Source organism: Perca fluviatilis, chromosome 19, assembly GCF_010015445.1.
Source record: "Perca fluviatilis chromosome 19, GENO_Pfluv_1.0, whole genome shotgun sequence".
Classification (NCBI taxonomy): domain Eukaryota; kingdom Metazoa; phylum Chordata; class Actinopteri; order Perciformes; family Percidae; genus Perca; species Perca fluviatilis.
Window position 1 is genome coordinate 17133214 of NC_053130.1, and position 15741 is coordinate 17148954.

The following is a 15741-nucleotide window of genomic DNA, read 5'->3' on the forward strand; positions in this document are numbered from 1 at the left end:
CATTAACTTCACTTTAGATGCATTTATTGTACGATCCGTTAGTATTCCACACATCCTTCATGCTCAGAAAACACAACAAGCAGAAGGCACCTGCCAAGTCTGGATGGCACTACGCTAACCTCAGCTCTGGACTCCTGCCATGGCATCATCATCATCATCATCACGAGAGGTTCATTGCTTTTACTGCAGTGAAAGCCTCTATCTCTCAGCACTTCTTTCATGTATATAGAGAGGGCAGCAGACAGTGGTCTGCCTGTATGTGCTCACTGTAAAGAAATAACCTTCCCAACAAATAGAAATAATGACAAGTTGTTGAATAATGTAGATGTTACTTCTCTGTTGTGACTTTGCCTGCTGGCTGGTAAAGGTGCAAAGTTCAAAGTAGCCTAGTGATGGCTGCATTGGTAACTAGTGTTAACCCAGCTGAAATACTTATGTCTAGCATTTATTCACCTGAGAATGTCATGGCAAATAGGACTGCAACCAACAAATATTTTCATTATTAATGGTGTCAATTTGTTTCTCTCTATTTGTAAATTCAATGAAATAATAATAACGTAAAAATATTCACTTTACAATTATAAAGAACAGAGAAAAGCACAAAAGTCTCACATTTTAGAAGCTGGAACAAGAGGCATTTGGTCTAACTGACTTAAATGGTAATCTGTTGTCGAAAAAGGTATAATAATAATAATAATAATAATAATAATAATAATAATAATCTGCTAATAGCTTAACAAATTAATTGTTTCAAACCTAATGCCAGTCCAGCACTAGTTGCCAAGATGTTTAGAGGAAAGGACAGTTGTTGTCTGAATGTTAACACTATGTTATTTGGTTTTGTTTTGTTTTTGTCTCAGCTTCACTGGTTAATTCTGGACCTTTGTGTATTTGGTGATCAATGTGTTAAGTCACACGCTTTACAACATACAGTACACTTTTTTTTTTTCAACAATGTTAACAAGTAATGAAACATCCAGTACAATCCTTTGTGGTAGTATGCTCAGGTTCTCCTAATGATACTCATTTCTGCTCAGACCTGTGCTTCCAGTAAAACAGCTTGATCAGTGAATTAATAATCGTAGCTGTGTAAACAGAGTTGTATTTGGATGACTCCTGTCTTGTGCATGCCCTCAGTCTGCTACTGGCACATGGCCATTTGTTATCACCAATCTCGGTTCTTGTGGATACCAAAATGAATTGTCACTCCCACATTTTTTCATAAAATATCTGGTTTTTTTGATTGTTTTTTTTTTTATAAACATATTCTATTATAGGAGACCTGCCCCCTTTACCCCAATTCTGTCACCCGAGAATATATCTGTTTGTGTGTTTGCATGTGATACAGCTTCTGGTGTTTGCCTGATTAACACAAAACAGCCTCTATATAGCCATGTCTGATGTGAGGTATTGTCTTAGAAATTACACCCATAGCCCATGACCCTGCTTGTACAGGCCAGGGGCTCGGGGATAGTGAGAATGTAGTGTCGTAATTACTGGCTGGGATGATAAATAAGGGGTCACTGTTTCCTGAACACAATGAGCTGCAGGGGCTCTTTAACAGCATGTTGTGGAGAGCACATTGTGTGTGCCTGTGCTGTGGCAGCCCCCTGATAAGGGATGCCCACCCTTTATTGAACCAAAGCATGGTATAACTCATTTACCCCTGATTTGCTGTTATCTCTATTTAACCCAGGCTTTGTTCTGCAGACATTTATTATTGCCACATTCAGGCTTGAATTCTCTGCTGGTTTATCAGCCCATATTTCATTGTTGTGTACTTTTTGTCAAGATTAACTATATTCAGTAGACTACTCTGTTAACATAAAAGAACATAAAAACTGTTAAGATGAGTCGGGGAAAAGTTCCAGCATGATTTGGGGTTTAAAATGTTGCAGGCACATTAAACTTCCTCATTCCTCATTCCTCTCTCATGAAACAAGTTGCCTGCTGGGTAGATTTTCAAGCATTTTGCCTGGCCTGCATTATTTAGTTTTGCATTATTTGACCACACACATTTGTACCATGTGTAAGTTACACCGCAACAAATCTCACTTTTTCTGATTGTGGGAAAATGAGATGATGCGGCCACCGCAGGCTTTGTGTTTGGTCTGTAGGAGAGCGTATGTGGTGGTTACATAAGCAGCTTCATCAGTGATTGCCGAGGACTTTCAAGGGCAATGTTTTGACATTTATTTGAAGAAGAGGAGTTATCTTTATGACTGTATTCGCCTAAAAGACTTTTGCTCTGAACTCAGCAAGCTGGTTATCTATGTATCGTCTTCATAGCACTGAGTACTATAACGTTTTGTACACAAGCCTCATTTATTCATCACCGGGAAGAACAAAGATGATCTTTTTAAATAATTTCCTTGAATGCATATTGTTAGACTGTGCAGCACACTAATGTCACAATACCAGCATCACATTAGCCTGGTTTCTGAGAGGAAGCACACCAGAGTCACCTCAGCAGGTATCAACTTACCTACCATGGAGTATTGAGTGACTCCCATCTGTGAGGAATCCACGTGAAAAGCAGAATTACACATTAAAGTAGTACAACTCCAGATTATTAAAAAAATATATTTTTGGGGGGGCATTTCCGCCTTTAATGATAGAAAAGCAATGAAAGGGTGGGAGAGAGGGGGAAGACATGCAGGAAATTGTCCCAGGTCGGACTCGAACCCTGGACCTTCTGCGTCGAGGCATGAACCTCTGTATATGTGCGCCCGCTCTACCGACTGGGCCATCCTGGCCACAAAAGACCCCTTTTTTTAAGCTACAAGGGTATTGTGACAGCATTGTCTTAAGGTTGAACCGCTAGTCTATCCATGGGGAACAGGGAAGCCATGGTTCAGAAGTGTACCCGGGGGGGTCTGGGAATTGGCATTCAAGGAAGTTTTGTTGCCATTTTTTTTTCACTAAATAGTCGCAGTAACTAAGTCAGGAATCAAAAGGTTCCTTTGTGCCATCCTCTTTGCACGTCACCACATCTGAATATATGGTGAATTAGACTGATAACAGAAAGCAGTTTTCTCTGCAAGAGACAACAACCAAGTTGTTACAATGTTCTTAATAGTCTAATTGACTGCAGTGCGACTCTGATGTTTGAATGGATGTTTTTTTCTGCTATATAGCTTTTGTTAAAAATGTATTTTGACATTTATTTACATCTAAGAATTTGTAGTCCTTATATTGATACTACTGGAAACCAGTAGTTACTGCTCTGTGAGTTACACCACTTGTCCAGGGTTTTGTGGGGACAGAAACTATTGGATCTGAATTTAGATCCTGGTTCCTCTGGTCAAAAGGTGACAAAGGTTCCTGAGTCCCAAAAAGGTTTCTGGAAAGGTTCCTGCATTGGAAAAGGGCTTTTGTACTCTGTCTCTTCAATTACCCACTCTCCTGCTTCACCAAAGTGTATTTTGCATATGACGGATTAAACGGCACACAACGCATCATCCAGCCTGCATTTATATTAGGAAGCCAATTAGTGTGTCTGCCACATTTTGAATCGCTAACTCTTGGCTTCTAGTTTCCCTCATGAGATAAGTGTTGATAAAAGATGGTATTCCATTTAACGAAAGCACTTTGGATAATTTTAGCCTGTGTTGACGATCTGTAATAGCCTCCAATTTGCCTTGTTGTTACTCTGAATTACTTCATCTAACTGTCAAGAAGGCTTGGGAAAAAGGATACATCCTCTCCCTTCTACTTCATTGTGACTGTCATTTCCCTTATCTTTCAGATAAGCACAAGTTGGAACGGTATCATCACGTAGACTAGGAACGCAGGATGCAGATCATAAATTGATAGGCTAAGGACTGCAATGCAGACGGAGAGTAGAGGTTGTCCTGATGGAAGAGTCACAGCTCGCTGCTGCTTCAGTGTGTTGTAAAAGCTGCTTGTTTTTTTTTCTTCTAAATGTTGCAGCTGAATGAGGCTACTGTGCGTTCTGATTCCGCCAGCGTTCTCCTTTTTGTTACCCCTGACCTTTCCTCCCTCGCCCCCCTCATCCCCCTGAATGCAGCATAAAGAAAGTGAGAGTGAGATGAAGAGGAATAATGCATAAAGCCATAAGGGAGTTTTCTGCTGCCTTGCCTTTTTGAAGGACTGCTATGCTGGAACTGTGTCAACTCTTGAAGCTGTGGCAGGGAGAACGGAGATGCTCACACAGGAAGATAATGCTGCAGTGTCTTACAAACTTGCGGTAATCAGACTCAGAGGTGACTCACTCCCTCAACAAGACCTAGTTGACTTGTTCGCTTACCACAGCAATACGTGTAATTGAAAGTGTGTGTGTGGACAGAAGGCATGGCAGCCCTCAGATGAGACCCCTTCAGGAATGGTCAAAGACATAGCCCCTGTTATCTTCCGCTGCTGTGACCCTGCCTCACGCTGTCCACTTGCCCAGTCGTCCCGTTTCTCCCCTAGGCATTAGATCAGATGTTGTGTATATGGGGTAGTCAATCCCAGAGTGTTATATCAATCCTGTCTGACACTCTGCCTCATTTGATCGGACTATGCCCATGCTCTTCCAAAGCAGGGGTATAGTCAGAACAACTTTGCTATTTATAAAATGTAGATGTATATTAAACTGTAACTTAATCAGAGTGTTTTGCACAGTATTCATTAACACTGTTAGATATTGAAGCATAATGCAGGTTTACCAAATTGGTGTTAATGTCAAATTAGGGTTAACCCTTTTATCAGCAGGCAGTCTACCAGGGACCACAGCAACACAGTATAATATGCATGGGTTTACATGTTCTCTGTTTGAGATTACACAGACTCGTGCAACGCTATGACAACCGGCCCATAGACGGGTGGGGGGTCGGGTGGTTCGAAAGACCCCTGTAGTTGAAATAGTGTTAAATTGTGTTAAAATATATAGTGTATAAATATCAAACATGTTGTGGTTCTGACTTGAGTACTGAAAAACAGACCAAAACAGACCAAATTGAAGCACTATTTATTAGTAGAAAATGAGCCACTTGCTGATGTTACAGGGAACATCAGTAAGGATATCTAATTGGATTTTTTTTTTTTTTTAAACGCCATTGTTGCTGTGGGTGTTGTTAGTTGTATTGATGTGAATTCTTAGTAACAGGGTGGGCTTTCATTTGATTGTTATCCTGATATTGCAGAGTAATTCCATTACAGTACAATCCCTTGTGGTTTGTCTATTCTTGGAAATGGGAAACTGCAGAGGCAGACAGTTTTGATCACTCTTAACTCAATATGGGACCAATTGCATTTAGACAACGATCTTGAGACACCGTAGAATTGACCCTCACAAGGAGAGAGTGGATTGTCAAGGTGGGACACAGGGATTGATATGCTACTCGGCCTGCTTGAAGTAACATCGTCAAAAATATTCTCTTAACTTGTTTTTAATTTTCCTTGGACAACTCTATTGCTGCAGTGCACGTTCGTTATCTGAATGATCAGTGGGAGTGACACAGAGGCACACCACCACAGCATTCCTTCCTGTAATTGGCTACGGGTACAGTGTTGATCTTTAAACTCAAGTCATCTCCGAGTCCTCTGTCTAAACAACTATGGATCCTTGAAAAGCCTGTTCTGCTCAGACCTGCAATCAATGGCATCTGCTTCAGGGCCCCACAGGCTTTAATGGGAGAAGGGATCCAAATTACACATTTAAGGGCCAAATCAGCATCTTATGGGGCTGTAGGCTTTGTAGTAGATATCTTATCAGTTTACATTGTATTGCAAAATAGTCCTGCACTTCCCTACAGGGACTGCATCTTATTTAACTTTGTACAGTACATTGACAAAGAAGCATGTTTCAATGCAATATCCGAGAACAACCGTTACAGTATATCTGTGTTTCGTCACGTTTCTCTTTCTCAACCTCTCGGCCCTTTTCAACAGGGCAGGTCAAGTAGGTGCTGCCAGCTGCAGTCAGTCTCTCTCTCTATGATGTGTTCAGTGTCTTGTCTGAGGGTTTGATGTTACAGCCTTTCATCTCTGAGAGACACACACACACACACTCCTATCTGTTTTATCTAGAACATATGTTCTTAAGCATAGGCCATTGACTCTCAAGACTGTGTGTAGTTTTTATTTGTTCTACCCAACTCACTACAGTACCTAATTCTATAGATTTAAGCACCATAAACCAGGCACTTAACTGTGAGATCTGGTTATGAGAATGAACACCTGCATACTCCTGGCCCTTTGGTTACCCACAAGGATATTCTCTTTTAAACTTAAGGCATAGTGGCTGTGGCCTAGCTGCAGGCTATTGCATTTAAGCTTACTATTGTAATACTGAGCCAGTAGTCTGTTTAAAGGCTATATTTTTATATAGCGGATTAACTTAATCCCTGAGATATAGCCCCAATGACCTAGCCTTATAGCTGCTCTGCTTTGGGAATATCTACAGTACAGGCTGCAGCGTGGGCAGCCACGTTTCTTGGCACCGGCTGTAATTGTCAGTTTGCAATTCTGAGCTGTCGCACCACTCCCAAACCCTGAGAGACAGATTTGACTTAGCTTATGCTGTGATGGAATTATAAATTTATCGTTCTAATAGTGGACCGCAGCAGCAGAGGCAACTCGTCCCCTTCCCCTTCTCCAGGGCGATCTCTTTACCTTGTCTCAGGTAGGCAGGAAGTGCAATTCAGCAGTTGCTTCTGTCATCCACTCTGATAGACAGAAGGCAAGTGTAGCATATTTTTGTCATATGCAAACTAAATTGGTGCCACTCAGCTTCCTGGTTGTATAAGGCTACCTAAGACAATGCTTTCTGGTGAGCTGTTGTGCTTTTTATAAATAGGCCTATCAGGTTGTTATTGAGCTGTTTTAATTGTATTTGCTGTTGTATATTTATGGACTCAAGTTGTTTGGCTGAGTCAAAATGGGGAGTCAGGGGCAGTCTTCTCACCTGTCTGTGTAGGTAGAACACTTTAGGCAGTTCCCCTTAATCAAGCTAGCAGAGGCTCTGCAGTAGGGCTGGGCAATATGGAGACTTTTTCTTCATATCGATATACTGTAATGTATCTGTTTTTACATGAAGAATTGCATGTGAAGTTGTGTAGTTACACAGTAGTGTACACACACACACACACACTGGTCTTTTAATAATGGAAAGTGGACCCTCTGCTGTGTTAATTCCAAAAGCAATATTGTGTATAATGAAACAGTGTTTAAGAATATATCTTTCTAATATGACTACCTTAATAGGAGATACAAATAAATAAATAATAATGTATTACCTAACACTATTTTGCATCTTTTAATGTTCCCAATGTATATGTTGCACATGTGTGTGTGATATCTTAGCAGTGGGCCACATGCATTAGGTGGATGAAGGTCAGCAGCAAAGTGCTAACTCATCTAGATCAAGGCTCGGACCAGGTAGTGGCCCTGGATCATTAACTTTAGTGCTGAAGTGAATTGGCTTTCAGTGTAGGCATTGCAACCCCCAAGACTCCTTTCCCCTCCCATCGATGTGTCCTGTCTCCTCACGGTCTTTCAGTCCTGCTCTCTCCCACTCCCCCCCTCGCTCTGTTGTTTCTCTTTCACTCTCCAAATATTAACAGGGTCATTTGAACGTCCTACATTTCTGAGAAGTTGTGATGATGTCAGCTGCTCTGCCCTGATCTCTGAATGGCTGTTTTGCTAAAGGCAGGCTAGATTAAATTGATGCCAGTTGAGGTTTTATTTTAATTAACGGCCCTGACAGTGTAATTTATTATGTTAACTGATATCCGCTTAGTTCTCAGCTACATACCACAAATGGTAAAACTATTCCTATAAGCAGACAGTAAAGGAAAAGTCATAGTTTTGGCTTTATTCTCCATGGTGGTCTTTCACCACAGAGCTGTTAGATCTTCTACGGCCATTGAGGAACCCAGGGGCAATGTCTGTTTACAGCTTTTTGTACCGTAGATTACTAACAAGGATGACTCACTGCTGATCCGCTCTATTGATAAGGATCTTTCATTTACATCTCTATGTAACAAATCAGTTGATTCAGGTCCTCTGAGTCAGACCACTACCTCCTGTTCCCACCTTCACATCGCTGTGGAAAAAAAACTAACCTTTTCTGGTTGTGTATGTAGAGGAAACGTGTCACCTGCCCACTCACTCGGTAAGCTTCATTTGAAGAAGAACAGGGGGATAAAGCCACTTATCTTGAGCCTGCTGTGCTTTTGCTCGGTGCACCACACAGTTCAAAAGCAACTCAAATACTTTTGTTTCTGCACCATGGCTGCAGCTGCTCTGCATGCTCGCCCCCCAAGTCCTTTGTGCTCGTGACCCTGCTGACCTGATGTTCCCACCATGGCCCCCGTAGGCACGGCCGTTCACGGCAGCCTGCTGAGAATAGATAAACCTGACGGTCCAACCCGGAGGTTTAGGACACAAACAATAATATTCTAACAATTATACACTTTCCAGGTAATTCTAGTTCTTGGCCTGCTGCTTTTTAATTGGAGCACTTTTAAAGTCCCTGTGAAGACATTACATTGTGCTAAAACGGAAAGGTTCAACTCATGCCATGCCCCAGGACACCTGTGTCATGTCTTAACATTGTTTTTGTTACGGCCTTATCAAAGCTCTCACTCTCCTTTCGTGTAATCAGATTACAGATGGGAGCATATTCCAGCACGGCCCTAAAAGCCTCTTAAGCATCTGTGTATGATTGCACAGAGACACCATTTTTTTACTTTCATGTTTACTACCAGTGTTTGTAAAGGTTTTAGAGTATCACATAGGCAGAATATGACATTTCAGTCCCAGATGTGTATTTTCATATTGACTATCAAGGCGTTAGTTTATTATAAGCCTTCTTTCTTTTATTAAATTGGACTCCCAACGCCTATCGTAACTATAAAGATAAACTATATCCTGTAAGTATTGATTTCAGGATTTCTTTAAAATGTTTTTAAGCAAAACGGAAGCTGCCATAGTTTTAGTTTGGAATTTGACAGGAATGCCAGCTTTTGGGATGCTTGCTGTTTGACAGCTCAATTTTCTGCTCAGTGTCGATGCATTTTATTAATTTACTTCTGCCGTAGCTGAAGGCTTTCACATTCCACTTCAGTGTTCATTAAGATAGTCCATTCCTGGATAGTCCTAAACCAGTCTCTACTATCTGTTAATCACACACTGACATATAAATCCAGCATCTCCAGAGTCCTTAGTGGTCTGTCCAGAGAGAGAGAGAGAGAGAGAGAGAGAATGTGTGTTTGGGGGGTCCGATCTCTCACAGTGGTGACAGCGCTAGTTAGCAGTTAGATGGTGTGGGGTGAAATGGAATTCTTGGAGCTGGTCCCTGATTTCAGAGGAATGAGGAAAACGGATACTGCTTTATGTAGCCCCTTTCAGACATGCACCACTTTGCGTTAATCTGACAACAATTTAGCATGTCGTTCTGATGTTTGAATAACAACCCTCGACACTTTAACGCAAAAGTCATGACAGCAATCTTACTAGGTGGGACCAAGTAACATTTAAGGTTCACTTGGGCTTCAATGGCAAAACAAGTTTTAGTTGTGCAGTCATGTGTATGAATAAAGTCGTACGGAACATTAATGTAAAGTTACCTGTGTGAATGACCGCAATGTTACGTATTCCATGTCTGTAAAGTGCTAGACACACACACACACACTATTGTGTTATTCTTTAACTTCTCTGTCAAATTTACCTGTCTCTTCCTCCCGCTGTCCCAGATGTTCCTGACAGTGTACCTCAGTAACAATGACCAGCATTTTACTGAGGTTCCCGTTACCCCGGAGACGCTGTGCCGGGATGTGGTGGAGCTGTGCAAGGAGCCGGGGGAAGCAGACTGCCACCTGTCTGAGATGTGGCGTGGATCTGGTGAGTTACAGTGCCAGTTCATCCAGTGTTACCCTGATCCATCTATACACAATGAAGAGATTTTCAGTCACATGGTGTTTTGGTTGTGGAATATGGATGTATCCCAAGGGACAGGAGTCATTCTGCAGAGACTTATTTGTCTTCTTCCTTTTTAATTGGAGAGAAATTGCTTTTCTGAAGTAGACCATATATGGAGATTAGCTTTGTGGTCAACTGCTCTTTTGAAGGGCTTATCTCTTTTGGGTCTGCAATGCAAATGAAGTAGAGCCCATAATCACTGTGACAAACACAAGCACCCAGACGTCTCTCAGGTGGCAGGAGGGGGGGTTGAGATTGTATGCCTTCCCCCTTTTCCCCCATCTCTGAGAGTCAGGAAGTATTTAGAATCAAAATTCAAGGAGCCAGGTTTTGTAGCTGTTTCCATGGTGATGCTGCCATAAGAGTGAAGAAAGTGCCAATTATTGTATTCGAGTACTTTCACAAGTAGTCTGAAAAGATTGTCTGTCTCATTTTGCAGCCATTTCTCTCTACAGAGGGAGACTGCTGATTCTCCTTGAAAACACAGCAGTGACATTTTGCATCAAATTTAGATGTAAAGCTTTTAATAACCCGAATATTACAGTTATTACTGATTTGTTTTGCAGTCACGACATTATAATAGATCAGTCTTATTGACCTCTACTTGACTGTAATGTGTCAGTCTATTTGTGTAATGAAGTGATCTTAAGCAGGCTGAAAAAAATGTCTGAGGAATGGATGATGAGCATTTTGGCTCAGTACCAGCTTGAATAATTGACAACACATCACAGTTGTTTTCCCTGAGGTCATTACTCAGAAAGATCAACTACATGCAGATGCTGCTGGTGAAATAAATCCCCTTTAGTGTAGGTCGGTAGTGTCAGGCTAGTGCTTGAACGTAATTTTACAAAGCAAACCTTATATGCACACTTGCCCTACATTGGTATTGTCGTGTTTTAACCTTGCCAAATTAAATATTAAAAAAATCAATATTTAGTTTATGGGTGTGTCTTTATCTCACACCTAAGTGCTGACGCATATATGTATTCTGTCTGCAGAACGAGCTGTAGGTGACGGGGAGAGGATGCTGGATGTGCTCCAACGATGGGGACAACACAGGGCCGAGGTGCGCTTCTTCCTGCGTCACAATCGAGCCCCTAGCAGGGAATCGGGTAGGTGTCCGTCTCCTACACACAGCCCAACCGCACAAACAACAGATAGTGAAGCGGAAGCAAGGGTTTCTATGGTCACTTCTCTCACTTCAGAGTCAGGGTTTGAAAGAGGGCAATCCTCAGAGAAAAGACATTTGACACCAATGTAGTAAACTCCAGAGATGCCTGCAGCTTCTAAACGTACACACATCCACTCTGGCGTTAAGGATTCATGAAAGGAAATGTACATTAACCGCTCATTTGAGGCTGAGAATGACCCAGACAACCTCTCCTCTTACACTACAGAGGTCTGGAGGTGGTACTATAAAGACTGCCTTTATTCAGGAAAGCGTTTTATATTAGCAGGCTTCAAATCCTTGAAAAAGCCTTATTTAGCAGTAATGTTAAAGGCCAGGCTGTCCCAGTCACATCGCCATAAGCCTGTTACTTTTCAGTTTTCTTAGGAACAGAGAAAACTCTAGTATTTTGGTCGTGCGCTATCCTCTCAGCCCCTAGTTGCGTAACTAAGCCTTTTTACCCCTCACAGCTTGAGTCTGGCCAAGGGATTAGATGGCTGTTTTCCCTTCCTGTTATCTTAGCCTGCTCTTTTTTCCCACACTATTAACTTAGCTCAGTGTTTGCAACACAGTGGTTTATTACCTTTTTTTTAATTTATATTTTTATTTATTTTTTTGCTGTATTTATTTTTTAAGGACAGGTGCATTTGGTCTCCTGTTTCTGTGGTGTTAATATTATTTATGGAAATACTGATGTACTCAGTCCTGTTGTCATGAGTCATTTAAACGTTTACACTTCCTGATGCTGTGCCGGCATGTTCTTTCTCACCAGGTGAAAGGACAAAATGTACAGTATTCTCTGCTCAATTGAGCTAGCCAAGTAATCTCACACTCAATGTGACTGTGAATTTTAGCATGGTGTTATGTTCACACCAACACATAACCAGTGCATGTATTTAAGATGTGGTATTGTATGTCAAGGGTCATCTAAAACCATTATGCAAGCTAAAGGGCTTTGGTTGTGGGCCAAGACTTTAAGGTTGTGATCTGGATTGCCAGACCCCCTCCATCCCTTAGCTGTCAAATGCCAGTAGCATGGTTGGATATACAGTAAGTGCATTCATGTACACAGACAAGCACATACACACACGATTGTGGGACCCATGCCAGATGGTTATGTATTCGGTTAAATCCTGAGATTATGGCAAGTCACAAAGAGCACTGATCCTAGTTGTTTCCCAGAGGAGCTAAGATCATTCAGCACTAGCCAGTGCCAGTTTTGTCGAGCTGTCTACTGATCTACACCATCCTCTGCAGCAAGTCTAGATACAGCTATACAGTGTGTACCCTTTTTTGTCAGAAAAGTGACAGACAAAAAGGCATGGGGAAGTTCTTTTATCATTTCAGTTAATTTTTCACTTTCACTTTTTTCATTTGTCCGCAAAGGCCAATGCTGTTTCATGGTTTGGACTAAACTGAGGCAGTAGCCTTAGATGAAGCTCGACAGTAGATTGTGATGTCTGATGAAGTCTACTATTGTGTTGGTTACTCAGGTGGGTCAAGAGGCTCAGAGCAGAAGAGGAATGGAGTGAAGGGTCCCCCAGACAGAAGAATGGAGAATGGGGTGAGTTTGTCTTCTTTTTAGACAATTTCAAATGCGTTCAGCAGGATGCTTCCATTGTTTTTGACAAATGTTTTATCTACTCTTTGATATGTCTCTGTTGATCTATTTTTATTGTTTTTTTTGTCCACCCCGAGCACAAACGTATAGACAAATTCCAATCAATATTTAATTGAAATTGTAATAAATATTTGAATATTGAATCTTGTTAAGAAAAAAACTTTCTATACTTCTTCTTTAACCTAATGAAATATTTTACCTGAGCCAGTAAAGCACTGACAACACCTTATTCATACTTTAGCACACTCAGTTATTTTATTTTTTGATCAAAGAAGAACAAAAGCCCTGGAACTCATTTACACAGACTTTTTGCTGCACCTCATTGGAATAACAGAATTACAGTCATAGCTTCCCTGGCTCATTGCAAGTAGTGGATGTTTTGATGCATCACCACCACCTCTTTCATTCCTGTCATGTAGGTCATATATTTTTATTATTAACATACATTTTGTGACCTAGTTTGTTGTTTCTTTATACTGAACAACAAGCCAACTTGATGATTTGCTGAGGGGAACTAATTAATTCAATTCAAAAACACCCTGCAGTGTATAAATGCGAATGAAAAATGTATCAGTGCATGATAACATGGACATGACTGTTTAAATAATTATGAAGTTGAGAATGTCAGTTGAGAATAAATGTGCTGCTATGAATTCTAAAATCACAAAAAGGCCTACATTGGTCCTCTTTTAAGGGTTTGAATAGAAAAGTAAAGGGATTTCCCCACTAATGTCGCGACATGTTTTTGTCTGTTGCTGCTTTTGCATTTTTGACTTCAAGGCTAGACTTGTTGTCTTGTATTAGACCTTAAAGTCAACCTGTTGTTGTTGTTGTTGTTGTTGTTGTTGTTGTTGTTGTTGTTGTTGTTGTTGTTATTGTTATCATTATTATTATTATAATAATAATATAGCATTTTCAGGTTCATACTTGTTTTTTGAGATTCTACTAGAACATGTTTACATGCTTTAATGTTCAAAAAACACTTAATTGTTACTGTATTCACCCACTGTATGAGACACTCTGTTGGAGCGCCTGTCTCTTAAGCCCTCCAGAAAAAGCCCAGTCTGCTCTGATTGGTCAGGGCATGTCCGCGAGTCTCTGATTCTCCACCGTTGTTTCACTCCAGAGCCTGAGACTGAGTGCAACGGAGTATATAGCAGGACTTTGTACCGTGAAAAATCACCAATAAAGCCTTCTAAACCAAATACTACACAACCGGACATGTCCCAGCAGTAATGTGACCCAAAATATGGGAGAAATTACTAACATTATCAGCCAATCTGGTGTTAACATGTAGCTATCCAATATTTAGCAGTAGCTAAAGTTAGATTATAATGGAATGGAGCAGCACTTTTTAACATAAAAAATCACAGATAAAGCTTCTAAACCAAGTACTACACAACTGGACATGTTTTGGCAGTAATGCGACCCTAACCCTGAAATTGGGGGGAGAAATGACCAACATTGGCCGCCAAGATTATAGCTATCTGGCATTAGCATACAGCTACTGTAGTTAGCAGTGGACAGGAGTAATGCGACCTGGAATTCAGGAGAATTTAACAACATTGGCAGCCAAGATTACATCTTTTACTGCCGTTAGCATGTAACTACAGCATGCAACAGTAGCAGTAGTAGCTTAAAAAAACATTTCAGTAGTTCCTGCCTGGAGCAGATGACCAATCAAAAAGGCCGGCGTGTAGTTGCGTAACACTTAGCAGAAAGAAAAAACTGTTGAAGCCAGAGCGTTCAGAACAGTTGGAAATCTGAACGTTTTAGCTCACGGGGATTTCTCTGAAATACGTTTACCTCATTATTTGAGCCACATTTAACATGAAGATCTGACATTATAACATTATAGATATGACAGAAAATACAGAAAAGCGTAATAGTTCCACTTTAAATGACTGTTGATAGAATGTGTATTACAACACTGGATTGAATGTGTTGTCTTTTGTCCTTTGTCCCTCTATTCATCCATGCCCAGGTGGCGACACCCCGGATGGACATGACGCTGACCGAACTGCAAGAGATGGCTACCAGACAGCAGCAACAAATAGAAGCTCAACAACAGCTCCTTGCTTCCAAGGTGCATAAAGACGGAGTGCAAGATGAAAGGGGAGATAGGGACTGGTAGAGAGATGGGTAGATACAGGGGATGAGGAGGTTTAAGTGGCGGAGATCAAAGTCAAAGCCATAGGAGGAGAGACAAAATAATGGAGCAAGATTAAAGAGGGGGTTATTGGGCGAAAGTGGGGAGATGGTACACATAACAAAGGTATTAAACAAGTCTAGTGTACTTACGGCAATAAAGATGCTAAGAGTGCATGTGGTAGTTGTGATAGACAGGTTAGATGACTTGTGGATGGCTGCAGGTGTAGTGTTTATAATTTGAGAAGCCTGAGACAGCTGGCTGCCTTCGATTCTCACTGTGCAGGACTCATCTGGTATTTAAAAGATGTCTATGTCTTTTCTTGCTTAGGATGTGCTTCTCAGCCTCCTCAGGATGGTGGGAAAGGCAGCAAACAGGCGTGATATAATTAAATACTTGGCTGACCATTTTTCCTCCTATGCATTTTTTTGTTCCTGCTAAGGCACGTTAAAATGTTTCCGTTCTGCTGATCCATATACAGTATGTACTGTATTAAGATAGCTTTAAAAAAAAAAGTTTTTACTTATTTTATTTCTTATAAATGTATTTAGATATGTCCTGCAGGCTGCAACCTGTGTCCTTGACCCACTTTAGATTTCTGATCCAAGCAACTGTTGCCTGAGGATAATGTAGCATTCCAAGGAATGTAGCTTCAAGCAGTCATGTACATTTGCATACAAGTCAAGTAAACAACAGGAATTACCATCAGCACACATCACCTGGTACTTTTCCTGAAAAGAGATTGTGTTGTGCTCTCTTAGAACCTGTTTGGGAGAGCTCTGACGGGTGTATAACACTGCGTCATAGTTCAAGACTTATTATTGATTTTAAAAGTTTAACACTGTTTATCTCCACAGAATGCTTTCTTAACCCTTA

At 41.0% G+C, this 15741-nt stretch overlaps 1 protein-coding gene across 3 annotated transcripts in view; it reads left to right on the forward strand.

The window, feature by feature from the left end:
• tp53bp2a (tumor protein p53 binding protein, 2a) overlaps positions 1-15741 on the forward strand; it is a 32554-nt gene that overhangs the window by 936 nt on the left and 15877 nt on the right. For 2 of the 3 annotated variants that reach the window (XM_039783815.1, XM_039783816.1), the window contains exons 3-6: positions 9702-9849; positions 10926-11039; positions 12589-12659; positions 14701-14802. In XM_039783815.1, the coding sequence (XP_039639749.1) occupies positions 9702-9849; positions 10926-11039; positions 12589-12659; positions 14701-14802 (435 nt within the window). Of the gene's footprint in view, positions 1-9701; positions 9850-10925; positions 11040-12333; positions 12415-12588; positions 12660-14700; positions 14803-15741 lie in introns of those variants that run through there. The other variant, XM_039783817.1, reaches the window with a different exon arrangement.